This window comes from Salvelinus namaycush, chromosome 9, assembly GCF_016432855.1.
Source record: "Salvelinus namaycush isolate Seneca chromosome 9, SaNama_1.0, whole genome shotgun sequence".
Classification (NCBI taxonomy): domain Eukaryota; kingdom Metazoa; phylum Chordata; class Actinopteri; order Salmoniformes; family Salmonidae; genus Salvelinus; species Salvelinus namaycush.
The window spans coordinates 55,447,345-55,467,488 of NC_052315.1; the positions used below are offsets into that span (position 1 = coordinate 55,447,345).

General features: G+C 46.4%; 2 protein-coding genes across 2 annotated transcripts in view; both read left to right on the forward strand.

Moving 5' to 3' along the window:
- The first annotated feature begins 670 nt into the window (after nt 1–670).
- LOC120053328 (reelin-like) lies at nt 671–3,010 on the forward strand. Its single transcript, XM_039000454.1, has 5 exons — nt 671–771; nt 1,043–1,248; nt 1,577–1,748; nt 2,066–2,272; nt 2,771–3,010. Exons 1-5 carry the CDS (start codon nt 724–726, stop codon nt 3,008–3,010), a joined length of 873 nt encoding a protein of 290 aa, XP_038856382.1. The 5' UTR covers nt 671–723.
- Nucleotides 3,011–10,686: 7,676 nt separating this feature from the next.
- Nucleotides 10,687–20,144, forward strand: part of LOC120053329 (reelin-like) — a 55,689-nt gene continuing 46,231 nt past the window's right edge. Inside the window, exons 1-14 of the mRNA XM_039000455.1 lie at nt 10,687–10,962; nt 11,749–11,881; nt 12,174–12,381; nt 12,726–12,802; nt 12,990–13,148; nt 13,363–13,557; nt 14,151–14,279; nt 14,644–14,788; nt 15,053–15,193; nt 16,456–16,633; nt 18,314–18,398; nt 18,566–18,748; nt 19,058–19,226; nt 19,969–20,074. Of these exons, the coding sequence (XP_038856383.1) occupies nt 10,687–10,962; nt 11,749–11,881; nt 12,174–12,381; nt 12,726–12,802; nt 12,990–13,148; nt 13,363–13,557; nt 14,151–14,279; nt 14,644–14,788; nt 15,053–15,193; nt 16,456–16,633; nt 18,314–18,398; nt 18,566–18,748; nt 19,058–19,226; nt 19,969–20,074 (2,184 nt within the window). The remainder of the gene's footprint in view (nt 10,963–11,748; nt 11,882–12,173; nt 12,382–12,725; nt 12,803–12,989; nt 13,149–13,362; nt 13,558–14,150; nt 14,280–14,643; nt 14,789–15,052; nt 15,194–16,455; nt 16,634–18,313; nt 18,399–18,565; nt 18,749–19,057; nt 19,227–19,968; nt 20,075–20,144) is intronic.

A 20,144-nucleotide genomic window follows, 5' to 3' on the forward strand; every position in this document is an offset into this window, starting at 1 on the left:
AAAAATGCAAACAATACAGTTGTAAAATGTGATACGTTTTTGTTCATATCGGTGGTTGTTTGTCTTATCTCCATCGCCCATTGGAGTAGTTTACCCATTACCCACCTTTTACCACTACTTCACTGATATTAATACAGAATCGTAAGTAATATTCCAATAATTCGGAGGCAATGTGATTAAAATATCACCGGTGTGCTCCATTGATGTCTGTTTGTGTGGAGCTTGATTAGTAATGCCTAGGAATACAAATGTCAATGCTATGTAATCTGGGAAAAGAGTTAATGATGAGTAGAGTATGTTGAGTTAATGATATTATGCAATTCATCGATACAACTGACTGAACAGTCGCTGACGCTACATGTCAGTGTGAATAATTTCTCATATTTCCCCCCTGTCAGGGTTGTAACATTACAATTGTATAGCAAATAGGCTTGACTGAGGTGATAATGGCTTGTGTCATTTTTGCTTGTTTTTGCTGTTCTTGAAATAGCATTCAAAGTTTTTTTATTGTATAGAAATGCAGTAATGAGCTTGGGGAAACCCTTTATAACCCTTTATCATTTCTTATACTCTCCTCTCCCCAGGTGTGATGAAGGTTTCTCAGGTCCAGACTGCCAGGCATCCTCTCCTCTTTCTTCCAGCATCCTGTCAGACTTTGAGTCCCAGGATGGTCTGCTGGCCGTGTGGCAGGAGGTGATTGGTGGAGAGGTGGTAACACCTGACATGGGCTGTGGGGTGGTCTCCTCTGGGTCCTCGCTCTACTTCAGCAAGGTAGGATGACACACACACACACACACACACACACACACACACACACACACACACACACACACACACACACACACACACTTACACAAAGTGACATCGTACCCGGTAGCTAAAACTGGTTGCAATGTTGTCATTATGATGTCTTTTATAGCATCATGGTCAGGTCGTATACTGGTTGTATAAGAAAGTTAGCAACCAGGCAAAGATGTGGTTATCTGACCCAGATAACAACCATTAAACAACATTACTGTTATGATGTGTGTGTGTGTAACAGGCCGGATTGAGGCAGCTGGTGAGCTATGACCTGGACACAGAGTGGGCAGAATTTGTGCAGTTTTACCTGCGTGTGGGCGGAGACTGTGTACAATGTAACATTGCAGACAGCAGGGAGGAAGGAGTGCTGCTGCAGTACAGTAATGACGGAGGAATCAGCTGGGGACTCATCGCTGAGATGTACTTCACCGACTTCACCAAGCCACGGTAAGGAGAGCAGAGGGATAGAGGAGAGAGGGAGGGAGGGGAGAGCGAGGTGCTGCTGTACAGTAATGACAGAGGAATCATCGCTTAGATGCACTTCACAGTCTTCCCCAAGCCACGGTGAAGAGGAGGGACTGGTTCCTCTCAAGGGTTCTTCCTTTGAGACTACTATGCTTTTGCGCGCTGTTGGGGGTCTAGGCCATGCAGATTAATGTAAATCACATTATGACTGGTGATGTAAAAAGGGCCTTATAAATGTGATTGACTGACTGTCTGTCTGTCTGACCGGCATACTGACTGACTGACTGTCTGACTGATCTCTCCTCCCTAGGTTTGTCCACTATGAGTTGCCACAGGCCTCTAAGACCCCGTGTACCCGGTTCAGATGGTGGCAGCCCCTTCACTCTGGGGACGGCTACGACCAGTGGGCCATCGATGATGTCATCATCTTGTCAGAGAGAGAGAAACACATCATCCCCATGGCCAACCCCACTATGCCACAGGTCAGTCTCTCATTGGTGGACGACCCCACGCTGCCACAGGTCACGATTTCATTAGTTGAAAATAACTGACAATCCTATTGGCTAACACTGAGACAGATGATAACAAAAGCCTTCTATACTTTGTGGCAATCTATCTGATTCTGGGATTTTGTGGTCAATATAATCACAATGAAACATAAACATTGGAAATTGTGTATAGGACATGTCTGAATGTCTGAGCTCACTATGATGCCGAACGTCAGCTATGTGTCTACTGTTGCAACTTATTGGCTGCAATGCAGCACCATCCTTAACATCTGCTATCTCTCTGTTTGTAGAACTTCTATGAGAAGCCGGCGTTTGACTACCCTCTGAACCAGATGAGTGTGTGGCTCATGCTGGGCAATGAGGGTATGGAAAAGGAGAGGAACAGCAGCTTCTGTGCTCCCACCCCCTCTGCCATGGTGTTCGGGCGATCTGACGGAGACAGGGTGGCAGTGACCAGAGACCTGGTGCTAAGACCAGGGTACACACTGCAGTTTAAGGTATGTGTACAGTCTCTCTCGCTCTCTCGCTCTCATTCTTTCTCTCTTCCTCTCCTCTCTCCCTATCTCTTTCGCTCTTCTCTCTGTTTCCTTTTCCCTCCTTTCTCTTTCTCTCATCTCTCCCTCCTTCTGTCTTTCTCTCAGGAAGTTTTAAGTTGACCTTCTAACACTTTTACAGGTTTGTACATAAGGCAATTACTTTTTTAAATGTTTTTTTATGTGTTTGTGTTATGTTTATTACTGACGCCAAAAAGTGGATCTAAAATAAAATGTCCCTCTCAATTCAGTTCAAAAGGTCTTTATTGAATGGGAAACATATGTTTACATTGCCAAAGTAAGTGAAAAAAATTAACAAGTGAAATAAGCAATCAGAAATTAACAGTAAACATTACACACACTCTCTCTTTCTTGTCTGTCTTTCTCTCTCTCTCTCTCTCTCTCCCCCCTTCCCCATCATCCCCCCCCCCTTCCCCATCATTCCCCCTCCTCCTTCTTCAGTTGAACATCGGCTGTGAGTCCCAGTTCAGTGCGTCAGCCCCAGTTCTGCTGCAGTACTCCCATGATGCTGGCCGTACCTGGGCGCTGGTGAAGGAGGGCTGTTACCTAGGCTCCTCTGGGGCGGGCGGCTGTGAGGGCAGTGTGCGGGAGCTCAGGGAACCCACTGTCTATGCCACGGGAGACTACGAAAGCTGGACCAGGGTTACCATTGTCATTCCGCGTAACGTGGCCGCCAGGTAGGGGAATATTATGGGGTGGGGTCTTTGACACTGAGATCAATAACAAAGACACAATTACATGTACGAAAGATTGTGAGATGGTATAGGTTCATGTTCAGTTCATTCAATATTGGTCATTCAAGCTGGATTTGATTTAGTAATCAAACTTATGAAGACTTACAAACTTTCAGTGGTAGAATTAGGTATATTGTATTTCTTGTTGGAATTGCCCTGGTTTTGGCGGGGATGGCGGCACACATGGGGATGCCATCCCTGTCACTTCGGCACGGCTTCAGGTGTATTACTGAAGATTCTGTCACTGAGGAGGACTTTCTGGTCGCCGTAGGTGAGAAGGTAGGCTATGAAAATGTTGCTTATTCGTCACGGATGAATAAAACTGTGGTGTTTTTTCTTAAAGAAGAGCATCTTGTTGATTGTATGTTTGAGCATGGTGTACTTCTTAAAGGTATGTTTATTCAAGTTACAGTGGTTGCTCATCTAAAAGTTTTGTGATTATGCTGCGGGACTTAGAAGTAATTTGTGGTTTAGTACAGTACTCTGCGTCACTGCTTCATTGCTCCAGACCAGCGTAAGGGGGAGTTAGAACACTGATTATGCTTTTGGGTCCCAAGGCGCTACTGTGTCTCTAACTGACAATGAATGGGCGACATAAACCAAATAGAAACTGATAATGGTGCACGACTTCAGTATTTCTTACTAAAACTGTTGTTACTCGAAGCGTTTTATTCTAAGAGAAACTTAGACTACAATTAGGTGTGGAAATGTTAGGATTATTTTGCTCTTACTGCAGCACTGTAGCCTACTCCCAACCGGTAACATTGTATAGCGCCTGAGTGGCGCAGTGGTCTAAGACAATGTGTCTCAGTGCAAACTACATTGCTACAAATGCTGGCTGTGACCGGGAGACCCGTGAGGCGATGGTAGGCTTTTGGTTTCTCTCCCTCTGAAAACAGAAATATAATTCTAAATAACAAACCGGCTTTATTTACAAATTAGTAAGCATGTCTCACCCCATGTTCAAGAATGGCCCTTTATCTCGCTCACTTTACGTTATTTGAAAACCTAATAATCTAAACAAAGCGATTATTATTATTAATTAATTTTGAACTATATAAAAAAATAAAATAGATATTCTCACAGATATATATTATTAATCCTGTTTGTCACAAGCGTAGCAGGCTGTAAATTCTGCAAACAAGGTTTCTAGGATGGGCCATTAGCAGGACAATACAGTATATATTGGTCATATTGGTCATGGCTCCCGAATGGTGCACAATGGGATATCCTTGCAGTTCTTCAGCTGAGATAGCGATGGGCGCACGAAGTTCAAGGCACGAGGGCAGGGGGCACGGGACGGGCCACAGAGCAGCGCACAGAAGATGGACCTAGCCCATGGGGAAGGAAGGGGGATGGGGAGGGGCCTTACCGAGCATTTCCATAAGTCCAGCACGTTTCTTCAACTGTCTTCTGACTGTGATTAGAGCGATGTTGATGTTGTGCCGTGATACCAGCAGATTACAGATGGCCTTTGCCGATCGCTCATCTTCTTCATTCATCAGTGAGTCGATGGCTTGAATAGTCTCGCTGGAAATGGAATACAATGTAAAAATGTGCAGCATACAGTAAAGACCGGCATTATTAGGCCTACTTTACAGTATTGTCGCCTACTGTACCTGTTCATTTTCCTGGGCTTTCGCGTTCGGCATAACACAGGCATCTGATGATAGTGTTTGTGAATAGCACTGTCTTTTTTTTTAAATGTTTTTTTTAAATGTCTCCAGTAGATTTTCCATTCCTCCTGAAAGCCCTAATCTGCTCACTTAAATGAATAGAGGTCCTGGTCATGGTACGTTGTTACAGCATAATCAAAGTGAGGAATATCGGTGATCTACTGTATACTTATAGCCTATTGTAACCTGAAAGTCACACCTTTCCCAAGTACTCCTCACCCCGCCCCAATCATCTACATTTTATTATTGATGGAGAGCCATATAGATTACAAAATAGTTGGGAAGTGATTCCATGGCACATGATTTATGAATTGACATGCAATGTTCTGTTCCTCCTGAAAGCCCCAACAGTCAAAGTAATTATCTGCGTTGCTACAGATGCTGCAGACGCTGGTTCGATACCCGTGCACGCACAATTGGCCCAGCGTTGTCCGGGATAGGGAAGGGTTTGGCCGGCCAGGATTTCCTTGTCCAAAACCAACAGATGGAGAAATCCTACACCATTCGAGCAATTTATTTCAACAATAATCTTCATTTTTATTTGACTATACAAACAACAAGAGGTCTTATTAATTATAGTCTATTTCTTCGGAGCCTAGACCTATATAAAATAACTTAACTGGCTGAGGTAGGCTATGAGGCTTAACAGCCTTAACAGCCTAATAGAAGTAGGATTTGTTTTATTAGGCCTACTTACAATTGCAAATGGTAAAAAAAATGTAGCATCCTACATAAAACAATAATTTAAAGAACAAAGGCTGTCTGTGTCGGGATAGCCTGCTCTTGTAACGACAGAATAAACAGAACATACTGTCAGCTTGAGATGTAAATATCCCTGGATAACCTCACACAATAATATTAGAATTGATTAAATAAAGTCATACAGGCCACTAAGCTACTTATTCAATGAGAAAAGTTGTATTTCCCCTCAGACACAATCTTGTGGATGTCTGGTTTGATGGATGGATGTGATTTTGATGTGCAGGCAGTCCTCGATTGACTTGTGTGAAAGCCGGTTCCTGTCGCGAGTCTATATTGCGCTGATAGAGGAAAATGAGGACTCATGTCGATCCAAACATTGTTAGCACATAAAATGCTAGTTTCTTTACTATGCTGTATTCCTCTGAGCATGCCACCCAAAATGCACAGGGACTCGGCACTCCTGAGCGCATCCCTGATTTGTCTCGATGTCTGGAATTCAATCAGCTCAGTTTGAATTGCGGCCTCATCCGGCGAGGGTATAGTTTTCTTAGCGAGGGAGGAGTATTCTCCACCTGGGCGGACTGTGAGAGGATCACGTACAAACGCAATGAAATCCTTGGGCATGCTGTGGTCTTCAAATCTGGTGGATAAGTTGTCCCTCAGCTGCTTGATGAAATCATCCATCACCCCTGTGTTAATGCTGTGGTCTGGTCCAAATTGAACAACTCAAGCTTCCTAGTAAAGGCCTCAAATTTCTCCATCATGTCCACGACTGTTTCCCTCTTCCTTGTAACTGCAGATTTAACACGTTTAAGTTACAGAATATGTCCGCAAAAAAAGCTGTGTGTGCAGCTTGCAGTTAACGATTCAATGTTTCTGCTTCGGGCCTCTATATTGGGCAGGAATACCATTCAATGTTCAATGCTTAGATTCATAATTACGTCTGAGATTGAATTATTTGCAAACAGCACTATTTTAATTGCAAATAAGACACTGGTTTGGCATTAGGAAAAGATGGGAGATCTCTCTGTACATTCTTCTCTGAAACTTCGATTTCATTATCCACCTTCTTGATACTTTTTGAGAGTGACATTTTATCTTGCTATCAAGCAAATTATTCTGAACTAATGTTGACTTTAAAAAAAGTAGTGTAGCCTACAGTAGGCTACGTACTGTAGACCTGTTTTTCCTCACCAATCAACGCACAGAGAAATAGACAAAAATAATAATTGAATAGAGACATAGGGATTTTATCAGATCAAAAATCGTATCTTATTGCCAGTGAATTTATTATGTGCTAAGCATATGTGTTAAACATGTTAAATGTGTAGTGTAGGCCAATTAATTGTGCTAATATTATATACTTATAATGCTCTGGCCCGCCGACTATTGGCTATTGTCACATGGCTATGAGGCTCTATGAGGCCTACCTGCAGACTCTGTTGCTCCGGCTGCAGGAGGGCACAGAGGAGCTCCTCCGGGAAGCAATGGAGGTGTCTCGCCTGCTTTCCCTGCTCCAGAGGGATGTGGTTACCTCCCAGTGCCATCTCTGGCTGGCCCAATCCCGTCTGCCATCTGCTCTCCAGAGCACTTTGCCACTCCCCCCATCACCCCAGGGCTGATGTTTGGCCCAGGGGTTGATGACATTCTGGAGCAGACCGATAAAGTTCGTAGGGACCGTGAGACCCTGAGACGGTTCATGCCGCCTCCTCAGGCCCCAAGTCCAAGGCAGATGGACCGTCACCACCCACCTGCACCCGAGCAACGGTGAGGTCCCTCTGCTGCCCCATCGCCTCGTGCTGAGGGACGACAGCGGGGTGGGGCACAGCGTGCGGTGGAGTAACAACCTGTCAACCGTCACCGCCATAGGCGGGCCCTGGCAGGACACCTTATATACCCTTCCCAGGCCTCGGCCGCTTCTCCTGGTCTCATAGGGCAAAGTGGGAGGAGGGTGTGGAGTCCCCCTGGGTGTGGTCCACAATGCTCGACGGGTAGCGATGCCGGCCTCTGTCCTTCAGGGGCCTTCGTGTCACCACAGTGGCCAACCCCCTGAAGAAGAAAACCCTGCGGCTGGAGATCCTGGGGCAGGCCATGTCCAGGTACAAGTGGTTTGTGATGCTGGACCTGAGGGATGCGTACTTCCATGTTCCTGTTCACCCAGCTCATTGGCAGTACCTCCGATTTGCTTTCGAATGGACGTCTTACGAATTCATGGTTCTTCCCTTCGGCCTCTCCTTGGGACTCCAACACTTTCACAAAGTGCATGGTCGCTGTCCTGGCACCTTTCATGTCCCGAGGATTGTTGATCCTCAATTACCTGGACGATTGGCTGATTTGTGCGCAGAGACATGCTCCTGACCCACATCTGCAAGCTGGGCATTACTGAAAAATGACAAGAAGAGTCGTCTGACGCCCACCCAGAGCGTGGCCTTCATTGGCATGGAACTGGACTCCCCATGAGAGCATGCCATCCCACCAGAATGGTTCAGGTGATCTTATCTTGCCTCGTCCACTTTCGGCAGAGGCGGGTGATATTTGTCCTGAACTGCCAACGCTTGTTTGGCTTGCTGACGGCGGCCTCATTGCTGATTCCCCTGGGCCTGCTCCATCTCCGGCCTCTTCAACTGTGGTTCAACTCCCACCGGCTGCACCCGAAGCGCCACTGTCACCGCCAGCTGCAGGTGACCGCACAGTGCCTCAGGGCATTATTGAGGTGGAGCTGTCGCTCCTTTCTCTCAGGTGGGGTGGAGATGTTGAGGATGTGCCGCCAGGAGCTGGTCAGCACAGATGCCTCCCAGATCGGCTGGGGAGTGTGACCAAGAGCAGGTTGGCCAATGGCTGTTGGCTACCCCCTTGGAGCGGCAGGCACGTCAATACACTAGAGCTCCGAGCTGTACTACTGGCCCTGCGGTCTTTCCTTCCACATCTGAAGTGAAGACATGTCCTGGTGAGAATGGACAACATTGCAGTGGTGGCTTACATCAACCATCAGGGTGGAATGAGGTCCCACCGCCTCCATCTTATGGCACAGGAGCTCCATCTCTGGGCTTGTACCTGGCATCCTGAATGTGACAGCGGATATGCTCTCGAGGGAGGGCCCGCCACCTTGGGACTGGAGCCTATATCCCCAGGTGGTGCAGCACCTGAGGGACAAGTTCGGGAGGGCGGAGGTGGACCTGTTTCCTCCCTGGACAATGAACACTGCCCCCTGTGGTACTCCATGTCAGAGCCACCATGGCCTCTGGGCTTGGATGCTCTGGCTCACGATTGGCCAGGGCTGGAGCTTTACGCATTCCCTCCTTTTCCCCTGATCCAGGCTGTGCTGGACAGGACCAGGATGGCAGAGCATCATCTGCTGCTGGTGGCCCCATACTGGCCCAGACAACCCTGGTTCAGCCTTCTCCTGTCCCTATTGTCTGGGACACCTTGGCAACTGCCCCTGAGACCCGACTTGCTGTCTCAGGCCGGGGGAGCTCTTTGGCATCCGAGACCGCACCGCACCGCCCTAGTCTGTGGGCTTGGCCATTGAAAGGCACCAATGGGCCATGTTAGGACTACAGGAAGGCGTAATGAACACTATGCGGAGTGTAAGGGCATCTGCTACAACCCCTGCATAACAGTTGCGCTGGCGGTTGTTCTGCTCTTGGTGTACTGGTATTGAGGTTGTGCCCGAGTCATGCGGGGTGCAGTATGTCCTCCAATACCTTCAGTTTCACTTTGATGAGGGCTTGGCAGCCCTTATACTGAGCGGGTATTTGGCCACTATATTTGCCTGTCTTGTAGGGTGGATGGACAGGCCAGTGGGGTGCCATCCATTGGTATCCAGGTTTCTGAAGGGAGTTCGTCGCATGCGTCCAGCTAGGACCCGCTCAATGGCAACCTGGGACCTGGATGTGGTCTTGGCAGCTTTCGAACCGTTGGAGTCTGCCTCCCTGAAACACCTCTTTATGAAGGTGGCTTTCTTGGTAGCTTCATGCTACCAGATGGACCCCAGTGGGAGGAATATATCTCTCCGCCCAGGCATGTGCCTGGGCGGAGCAGACAGGCATGTGAGCAGACAGGCATGTGAACATCCCTTTTATCCTGTCTGCTTACAACCCCCCCGGCAGTGGTGGGGGAGTCTGGATCTCCCTCCGGCATGCTGTGCCCTGTGCGGGCACTGGCTGCCTATGTGGAGCAGACATGGTCAGTGAGAACAACAGACCAGCCTGCTATGCTGCTATGGTGAGAGAGTCCTGGGAGTTGGGCTATCAAAGCAGACACTCTCTCACTGGATTGTGGACACGATTACGACAGCATGTCACCTGGCTGGCAGACCAGTGCTAGGATCTGTGGTGGCACATTGTACACGAGGTGTGGCTGCATCCTGGGCCCCTCACTGATATCTGTGTATCTTGCACCTTTGCTAGGTACTATCGGGTAAATGTGGGACCTCCCTCTGCCATTGGTTCAGCGTTCCTGGGCATCGCCTTCCTTTCCGGGGACTGTGCCGACTTTGCCGGGACCCCCTTCCAACATTGGCCCCTGCGTCTCGGTCCCGCGCTGGGACTTCGTCGCTGGCTGGCCAGGTCCCTGTAGCACCGACTAAATCTGATACGGGTATACCAATGTATTGGAGTGATCCAATATAGTGAAACATAATGACGGTTACGTATGTAACCACGGTTATGTGAGCTATATGGAACACTCCAATACTCTACGGTGGAGGCGCCTGAAAAATGACCCCAGCCGGGACACAGGTGTACAAGGGAGTAAATCTGTAAATCCTTACCTCACTTGTATCCCTCCGCCATGGAATGATACCAATATCGGTATATTGGAGTGATCCATATAGGTCATATAACCGTGGTTACATACATAACCTTTGCTATGTTGTTTCCGCGACAGGTGTTTATGTTTTTGGAGTCACCGGAGCGGGCTTTGGAGTTATCGTTTAAAGTCAAGTATGACAACAGACTGTATATGGCTTATGCTAGTACGGGTAGTCAACAGTGTTGTCAGTGTGGAGATGTTGGCCATAAGCGACATGCTTGCCCAAAAAGGGAGAAGGCGGAGGGAGGGACGCAGGTGGTCCTCGTAATGCCTAGGCCCACTGATGTAGGGAGATGTGGCTGACAGTGGTAGAGCAGCCACAAGCACCTGTTGCTGAGGAACAAGTTGCTTGTGTTTAGGGTACTGAGTTGCAGCTTGTACAAGAGGGGGACATAGTGTCTGATGTGCAGCAATATTGTTGTAGGAGGTAAGGATGGATCTGGGGAGCCATTTCCCCAGACTGCTAAGGAGATGCCCAGTACGAGTGAAGTGGTACAGGAGGTGCGTTCAGATGGGGCCTGTCTCCCAGGCAGTGGAGGAGGTGCCCGGTACGAGTGATGGGATGCAAGTGGAGAGTGTTGAGAGGGATGTGGCGGAGGGGAGTCAGGGGTTTGTGGCCCCTGTTGAGGAGGATATGGATATGGACATTTTTGATATTCCTATTGATATGATAGCTGCTGGCAACGACTCAATTTACAATCTAGATGAGGTAAATGGGTTCCTGGACCAGACTTTTGGGAAATCTGGTAAATTGGCAGATTATTTTTTATGTTGATGTTGTGAGGTGTGAAGAAGTGTTTCCGCTTGTTACTGCTGTCATGGCAGTAAAAGGTAGTGGGAAAATTAAAACAACGATTATCATGCCTCATCAATCAAATTCATTCAAATGTATTTATAAAGCCCGTCTTACATCAGCTGATGTCACAAAGTGTTGTACAGAAACCCAGGCTAAAACCCCAAACAGCAAGCAATGCAGGTATAGAAGCACGGTGGCTAGGAAAAACTCCCTAGAAAGGCCTGAACCTAGGAAGAAACCTAGAGAAGAACCAGTCTATGAGGGGTGGCCAGTCCTCTTCTGACTGTGCCGGGTGGGGATTATAACAGAACATGACTAAGATGTTCAAATGTTCATAGATGAACAGCAGTGTAGATAATAATAATAATCACAGTGGGTTGTAGAGGGTGCAACAGGTCAGCACCTCAGGAGTAAATGTCGGTTGTCTTTTCATAGCTATCATTCAGAGTATCTTTACCACACCTTCTGTCTCTAGAGAGTTGAAAACAGCAGGTCTGGGACAAGGTAGCACGTCAGTTGAACAGGTCAGAGTTCCATAGACTGACCCGGTGAACAGGTCAGGGTTTATTGTGTTGTGGGTTCCCAGACCCAATTAAGTATTTTTTTAACTCTCTCTCTCTCTCTCTCTATCCCTTCGCTCTTTCTCCTCCCCCCACACACACTCTCCACTTCAGTAAAACGAGGTTCCGGTGGTTCCAGGAGAGTAGTGTGTACAGGGACGCTCCAGCCTTTGCCCTAGATGGAGTCTATATCTCTGAGGCCTGCCCCAACCACTGTGGAGGACACGGAGACTGCATCTCTGGGGTCTGCTTTTGTGACATGGGATACACAGGTACGTAATGATACATAATGATTGTAGAGAGGATGAGGGGGGAGCGTATGGGGACATGGGGTCTGCATCTCTGGGGTCTGCTTTTGTGACATGGGATACACACATACTGAGGGTGGGAAGAAGTAAGCAGAAAGAAAGACAGAGGGAGAGAGAAAGAGAGAGCGTGGGGAGTTCTAGCAGTTCTATAGGAAGAGTGAATAGGAGAGGCTTCTAAAAAAGTGGAGAGGGGTCTAAAAAAGACACTCACCTAATGATCAGTTGTTAACCAATTAAATCCTTGTGTGTACTCCAGTTGAGCAGGACAGCTGCGTGCCAGCCGTGGCCAGCCCCACAGAGCTGGCAGAGGGCTTTGAGAGCAAGCTGAGCCCGGTTTGGCAGACCCTGAGTGGGGGGCAGGTTGGAGGGGGCTGTGGCACCATCAGCGAGGGAAAGGCTCTGTACTTCAGCAGCTCTGGGAAGAGAGAGGCACGCACTGTACCTATGGATACGACGAACACACGGTTAGTATGATCACACTGCTGTATTGAATAGAATTGAAAGTATGCATACCTCGCCTGTCTTGTAGAGCAGCTTTAGGCAACTTCCAGAGGAAGTTTGCTCTAAACCTCCAGTGTTAACATATTTAATTGATGCAGCTAATTATATTCTACACCCCCTTTCGCTGGTGACCTAACCCCCCTCTCTGTCTGTCTGTCTGTCTGTCTGTCTGTCTGTCTGTCTGTCTGTCTGTCTGTCTGTCTGTCTGTCTGTCTGTCTGTCTGTCTGTCTGTCTGTCTGTCTGTCTGTCTGTCTGTCTGTCTGTCTGTCTGTCTGTCTGTCTGTCTGTCTGTCTGTGTCCCTGCAGGCTTGTCCAGTTCTACATCCGTATTGGAGGGAAGAATGTTGGACCCACCTGCACCAGACCTCGCTCCCGCAACGAAGGTGACTCTCCATCTCTACTGAAAACCTCCAATTCAAGCTCTGACAGACTCAAGTTTGTAGACCTCAATAAGGCTCTCTTCTGCCTCTGCGTGGTGGCCCTTTGACATTGCATGCATGCTGTTGCTGTTACAATGATTTTCTGGCTGCTTCCTCTCCTCTATGACCTCCCTCGTCTCCTCTTTTCCAGGAGTGATAGTCCAGTTCTCCACCAACAACGGGGTTCAGTGGCAGTTCCTACGTGAGCTGGACTTTGGTTCCTTCCTGGATTCCCAGGTGGTCACCATCGAGCTGCCTCCACCCGCCAAGACTCCCTACACTGTGTTCCGCTGGTGGCAGCCACAGCAGGGTGAGGCCCCAAACCCCTACATGGATCACAGGGACACACCATACAGTCATTGAGCCATCCATACAGTACTTGCAGGGACTCATGCAAAGAATGTGTATAAAGCAGCAGTCACACAGAGTGTATCCTTCAAAAAGGATGAGCCATACTATCTATCTCTCCCTCTTTTTCTCCTCTTCTCTCTCTCCCCCACCTCTCTCTCTCTCTACCCCTCTAGGTAAACACTCAGCCCAGTGGGCTCTGGATGATGTTCTGATCGGTATAAATGACAGCTCCAGGACTGGCTTCCATGATAAGTTTGACGGGACGTCTCCTCTGAGACACAACTGGTACCGCATACAGGGAGGAGAGATCACTGTAGACTGTCTGTCTCTGGATACAGCTCTGTCCTTCAACAGCGACACCACTGACAGTGAGTTAAACTACAGTACACACACACACACAGGGAAGGGGGAGATGTCACAGTTGTCTGTCTGTCTCTAGACACGGCCCTCTGATGCCACAGACAGTGCGTCCTACTACTGCACGCAGACACGCACATGACACGGTCAACTTCTACATCACAAACAACCCAGGCTGCATTGAATCAGCCATTTTGCCATTTACACCATATGGCTTCTGAATTGTTAATGGCAGCAACCTTGATTACACATCCTGGTTGTTATTTATGTGTGCATCAAGCTGTGAGCGGATTTACTTTGTGCAAATATGACATTACATCCAGTCCCATCCATTACCCCAGACCTAGCAAGAGCAATTTTCCAAAATATCTAAAAATATTACACCCCAGCTAGGCAGCACAGCACGTTCCCGGATGCATAAAGCACTGTTAAATGTGATGTGTATTACCATGAATGTGGTTTGTTTCACTGCCATCTCAGACTGTGTGCAGGTTGTTACTAAAATAAACACTTGCATTAACATCTGCTAACCATGCGTATGTGACCAATAAAATTGTATTTTATTTTATTTTATTTGACCATGCCACTGTCTCTCTCCCTGCAGAGAAGCCGCGGTATGCAGAGAGCTGGGACTTTGAGGTGTCCGGCTCCTCCTTCCTGCAGTTTGAACTGTCTATGGGCTGCAGTAAGGTTGCCACCTCATCCCACGGTGTCAGGCTGGAGTACTCCACGGGTAACGAACTCTAATAACCGTCATGGGTGATCCTTTATAAATGATTATACATTACAGAAAAATCAAGAGAAAACTCTGTGCACAGCAGTGCGTCTAGATCCAGGTGCTGGTTTTGGCGGGAACAACTATTATTAGAAAACAACAGGGCAGCCATTTCTGGTGTGCGGTTTTTATTGTTTTTAAATTATTATACATGCTTATACATATTTATAAATGCTTTTTACATGGTTATAAATTATACAAATGCTCATAATTTATAATTATTAGAAATGGTTAGACATTTTTTCAAATAATTACTGAAAAGTTCAAAATGGTTCCTAATGTTTATACATGGAAGTTATTCTAACGTATTACCACCCGACAGACTGTGGGCGCCACTGGGCCCTGCTCACCCCAGAGTGTGTTCCACCTGCCATCGGCTGTGCCGGCTACACCATGAGCTCAGTCTACACCGCTACACAGTACAACCGCTGGAGGAGGGTTACGGTGTACCTGCCCAGCGCTGCCAAGTATGTGTGTGTGGTGTGTGCGTGCGTGTTTGTGCATGCTTGTGTGTGTATGTGTATATTATTAGTTTGCTTAGTGGCACATCAGAGCTTCTCTCTCTAAAATGTATCCTTGTGATTTAAATATTCCAGTCATAAACAAAATAATACTATTTAAGCATTGTAATAAAGTAACACTTCATGTGAACTATCCTTCATAACCCTTTATAATAATGCCATAAACATGTCATAAAGATTCATAGCATGTGTTCTATTCTGTGGTTTTAGTTCTCCCAGGACTCGGTTCAGGTGGATCCAGCCCCACTTCATCCCTGGGGCGGACGGTTGGGCCTTGGACAACGTGCTGCTGGCCCCTGGCTGCCCCTGGATGTGCTCTGGACACGGACTCTGTGACAACGGATGCTGTTTGTGAGTTACACAAACATACACACACACACACACACTGTCTCACAGTATTTAATGTTGAGCTCAGAATTTTTGTATGGAATTTACTGGAAGTGTGTTATATTTTATGTGAAAACCATAGGGGGTTATTAGGGGGTTATTATTTTTATTATTTGTATATATATATATATATATATATATATATATATATATATATATATATATATATATATATATATATATATACACACTACCGTTCAAAAGTGTGGGGTCACTTAGAAATATCATTGTTTTTTAAAGACAATACAGTGTAGACATTGTTAATGTTCTAAATGACTATTGGAACCGGCAGATTTTTTAAGGAATATCTACATAATCGTACAGAGGCCCATTATCAGCAACCATCACTCCTGTGTTCCAATGGCACGTTGTGTTAGCTAATCCAAGTTTATCATTTTAAAAGGCCAATTGATCATTAGAAAACCCGTTGCAATTTTGTTAGCACAGCTGAAAACTGTCGTGCTAATTAAGGAAGCAATAAAACTGGCTTTCTTTAGACTAGTTGAGTATCTGGAGCATCAGCATTTGTGGGTTCGATAACAGGCTCAAAAAGGCCAGAAACAAAGCACTTTCTTCTGAAACTCGTCAGTCTATTCTTGTTATGAGAAATGAATGCTATTCCATGCGAGAAATTGCCAAGAAACTGAAGATCTCGAACAACGCTGTGTACTACTCCCTTCACAGAACAGAGCAAACTGTCTCTAACCAGAATAGAAAGAGGAGTGGAAGGCCCCTGTGCACAACTGCGCAAGAGGACAAGTACATTAGAGTGTCTAGTTTGAGAAACAGCAGCTTCATTAAATAGTACCCGCAAAACACATTTCATGGGAACGTTGCAAGAACGTTCTTTTTTCATCATTATACAGAGCATTAGGAAAGTATTCAGACGTCTTCCCTTTTTCCACATTTTGTTACGTTACAGCCTTATTCTAAAATGGATTCAATGAAATGTTTTCCTCATCAATCTCCAGCAACTGGGAGACTAGTCAGGATCGAGAGACCTGCAGAGAAGGATCTGCAGAGAAGAATGTGAGAAATGTTGTGTTAGCTAATCCAAGTTTATCAGTCTCAACGTCAACAGTGAAGAGGCAACTATGGGATGCTGGCCTTCTAGGCAGAGTTGCAAAGAAAAAGCCATATCTCAGACTCGCCAATAAAAATAAAAGAACACATATGGATATGAAATAAACAGTCACCTCACCTGTAACCCCCACCCTCTCCAACAGGTGTGACCGGGGTTATGGCGGGGCCCACTGCGTGCCCTTGGCCCCCCTCCCCTCCATTTTGAGAGACGACTTCAACGAGAACCTGGCGGCGGAGCAGTGGCCCGAGGTGTACGGGGCTGAGAGGGGGACTCTCAGTGGGGAGCCCCTCAAATCTGGCACCGCACTAATCTTCAAAGGGGTATGGGTTCTATTGTTTAGTGTGACCTATACTGTACAGACATTTATGTGAAAAAGACCTAGAGAGCAGATAGAGAAGACGCACGCATGCACACACACACTTGTGCACACACACAAACACACAAACTCACACATTATCTGCCTAGCAGACTTAGTAAGTGTACTTTATCATTGATTATAAACTCAGCAAAAAAATAAATATCCTCTCACTGTCAACTGCGTTTATTTTCAGCAAACTTAACATGTGTAAATATTTGTATGAACATAACAAGATTCAACAACTGAGACATAAACTGAACAAGTTCCACAGACATGTGACTGACAGAAATGGAATAATGTGTCCCTGAGCAAAGGGGATTTCAACATCAAAAGTAACAGTCAGTATCTGGTGTGGCCACCAGCTGCATTAAGTACTGCCGTGCATCTCCTCCTCATGGACTGCACCAGATTTGCCAGTTCTTGCTGTGAGATGTTACCCCACTATTCCACCAAGGCACCTGCAATTTCCCAGGACAATCCTGGGGGGAATGGCCCTAGCCCTCACCCTTCGATCCAACAGGTTCCAGACGTGCTCAATGGGATTGAGATCCGGGCTCCTCGCTGGCCATGACAGAACACTGACATTCCTGTCTTGCAGGAAATCACTCACAGAATGAGCAGTATGGCTGGTGGCATTGTCATGCTGGAGGGTCATGTCAGGATAAGCCTGCAGGAAGGCTATCACATGAGGGAGGAGGATGTCTTCCCTGTAACGCACAGCGTTGAGATTGCCTGCAATGACAACAAGCTCAGTCCGATGATGCTGTGATACACCACCTCAGACCATGACGGACCCTCCACCTCCAAATCAATCCCGCTCTAGAATACAGGCCTCAGTGTAACGTTCATTCCTTGGACGATTAATGTGAATCCGATCATCACCCCTGGACAAAACCGCGACTCGTCAGTGAAGAGCACTTTTGGCCAGTCCTGTCTGATCCAGCGACGGCGGGTTTGTGCTCACAGGCGACATTGTTGCTAGTGATGTCTCGTGAGGACCTGCCTTACAACAGACCTACAAGCCCTCAGTCCAGCCACTCTCAGCCTATTGCGGACAGTCTGAGGACTGATGGAGGGATTGTGCGTTCCTGTTGTAACTCGGGCAGTTGTTGTTGCCATCCTATACCTGTCCCGCATGTGTGATGTTCGGATGTACCGATCCTGTGCAGGTGTTGTTACACGTGGTCTGCCGCTGTGAGGACGATCAGCTGTCCGTCCTGTGTCCCTGTAGCGCTGTCTTAGGCGTCTCACAGTACGGACATTGCAATTTATTGCCCTGGTCATATCTGCTGTCCTCCTGCCTCCTTGCAGCATGCCTAAGGCACGTTCACGCAGATGAGCAGGGACCCTGGGCATCTTTCTTTTGTTGTTTTTCAGAGTCAGTAGAAAGGCCTCTTTAGTATCCTACGTTTTCATAGCTGTGACCTTAATTGCCTAGCTGTGACCATTCCACAGGTGCATGTTCATTAACTGTTTATGGTTCATTGAACAATCATTGTTTAAACCCTTTACAATGACGATCTGTGAAGTTATTTGGATTTTTACGAATTATCTTTGAAAGACAGGGTCCTGAAAAAGGGAAGTTTCTTTTTTTGCTGAGTTTATGATCTTGATTTCTCTTTCCGTTTTGCTTGATTTGTAGGAAGGTCTGCGTATGTTGGTGTCAAGGGACATGGACTGCACCAGCACTCTCTACATCCAGTTCTCCTTCAAGTTCATCACTAAGGGTAGGTCTAATTTTCACATACAGTACATTCTGGCTATATCTGCTTACAGTTCTCCTACCACTTATGTCTGCAAAACTACTTCTAATCTTTACTATGTGTCATGTTTTGTAGATATGTTATACTGTTAACTATGTGTGGGTTGCGTTAACTCTGTGTTCTGTTCCCAGGTGTCCCAGAGCGCTCCCACTCGGTGCTACTACAGTACTCTGTGAACGGGGGGATCAGTTGGCTGTTGTTAGATGAGTTTTACTTCCCTACTTCCACCGATACGCTGTTCATCCACCTTCCTCTGCCCACCAGTGCCCAGACCAACGCTACCCGCTTCAGGCTCTGGCAGCCTTACAACAGCGGTGAGTAGTGAACACACACAGTGAGTCTGTGGTCCGTTTATCTACATAAGAAGTGTGTGCTTGTACACTCCACTTCATGGATTTTAAAGGAATGGACTGGTGTAAGGAAATGGTGGAAACTTCATCCAATCCAATGCGTTTAATGCAATGAGAGTGTACATTTTTGGGTGAAGAGTAGCGAATCGAATCACAACCAAAGACAAAGTGCAAATACACTCATACTTACAGTATACACACATCTCAAAATAATGACATACTGTATGAAGACATGTTGTATGTCTGACTGGCTATATGTGTTCTGTCCTATAGGTAAAAAAGAGGAGGTGTGGGTGATTGATGACCTGATCATCGATGGCAGCTCGCTCAACAACCCTCCTGTAGTCTCTGACAGCTTTGAGGGCGGACCCCAGGATTACAACTGGCTCTTCTACCCAGGAGGCAACACTGGACTCTACTGCCCCTACCAGAAGAGTGGCCTGTGAGTAGACCTACTGGTTGTACAACCCTTTAGTGCACTGTGAACACACCGAACCTTGTACCTACAACCCTTCATGTCTGTGTGCCTCTAAGATGTAAATTCAACATATGTGCGTCAATGCCACTTTAATTCAGTAAATTCAAGAAGTTAACTACCAATTTAGTTTACATATTCATAAAGGCCCAGTGCAGTCAAAACATGTGATTTTCCTGTGTTTTATATATATTTCCACACTATGAGGTTGGAATAATACTTAGAAATTGTGAAAATTATGATAATGCCCTTTTAGTATAAGATCTGCTTGAAAAGACAGACTGAAATTTGAGATTGTTTTGGTGGGATGGAGTTTTGGCCTGACTGGTGACATCACCAGGCAGTAAATCAGAAAGAGAGTTCCAAACCTCTCTGCCAATAACAGCTAATTTTCAGTTTTCTCCTCCCCACTCGGATGACTCCCAGACAGTACTAGCAACATTCTTACTTCAGAAATTGCTCTTTGCTAAGAAGCTATTTTTGTTAATTTTTGTCCATTTTAATTGAAATCAATCGCGGAAAGTTACTTAATTGTTACCCAATATGTTTTTGATATTGATATTATTTTTTTTAACTGCTGGATTGTCTCCTTTTAACGTAAAATGTCTGTTTACTTCCTGAATTTGATTCAATTGAGTTGGACTTGACCCCAACCCTACTGTAAAGGACTGTAGATAACAGACTTTGTCTAATGCATGTGCGTGTACAGGGAGGACGATGAGTCTGCCATGGTGTTTGTCTCCAGCGAGTTGGGAGAACATTCCATTACCACCAGAGACATTGATGTCAATGAAAACACCGTCATACAGTTTGAGGTATGAAGAGAAGAGAGAGAACAGACTGATTGGTTGGGAAAACAGAGCGGGAAAGAAAATGAGTGAAGTA

Excerpts from the sequence above, each read along its gene's own strand:
- LOC120053328 (XM_039000454.1), top strand. The coding sequence starts at position 724 with ATGGGCTGTGGGGTGGTCTCCTCTGGGTCCTCGCTCTACTTCAGCAAG. Across the intron at positions 772-1,042 it reads CCTCGCTCTACTTCAGCAAG|GCCGGATTGAGGCAGCTGGT; the intron begins GTAGGATGACAC and ends TGTGTGTAACAG. Across the intron at positions 1,249-1,576 it reads ACCGACTTCACCAAGCCACG|GTTTGTCCACTATGAGTTGC; the intron begins GTAAGGAGAGCA and ends TCTCCTCCCTAG.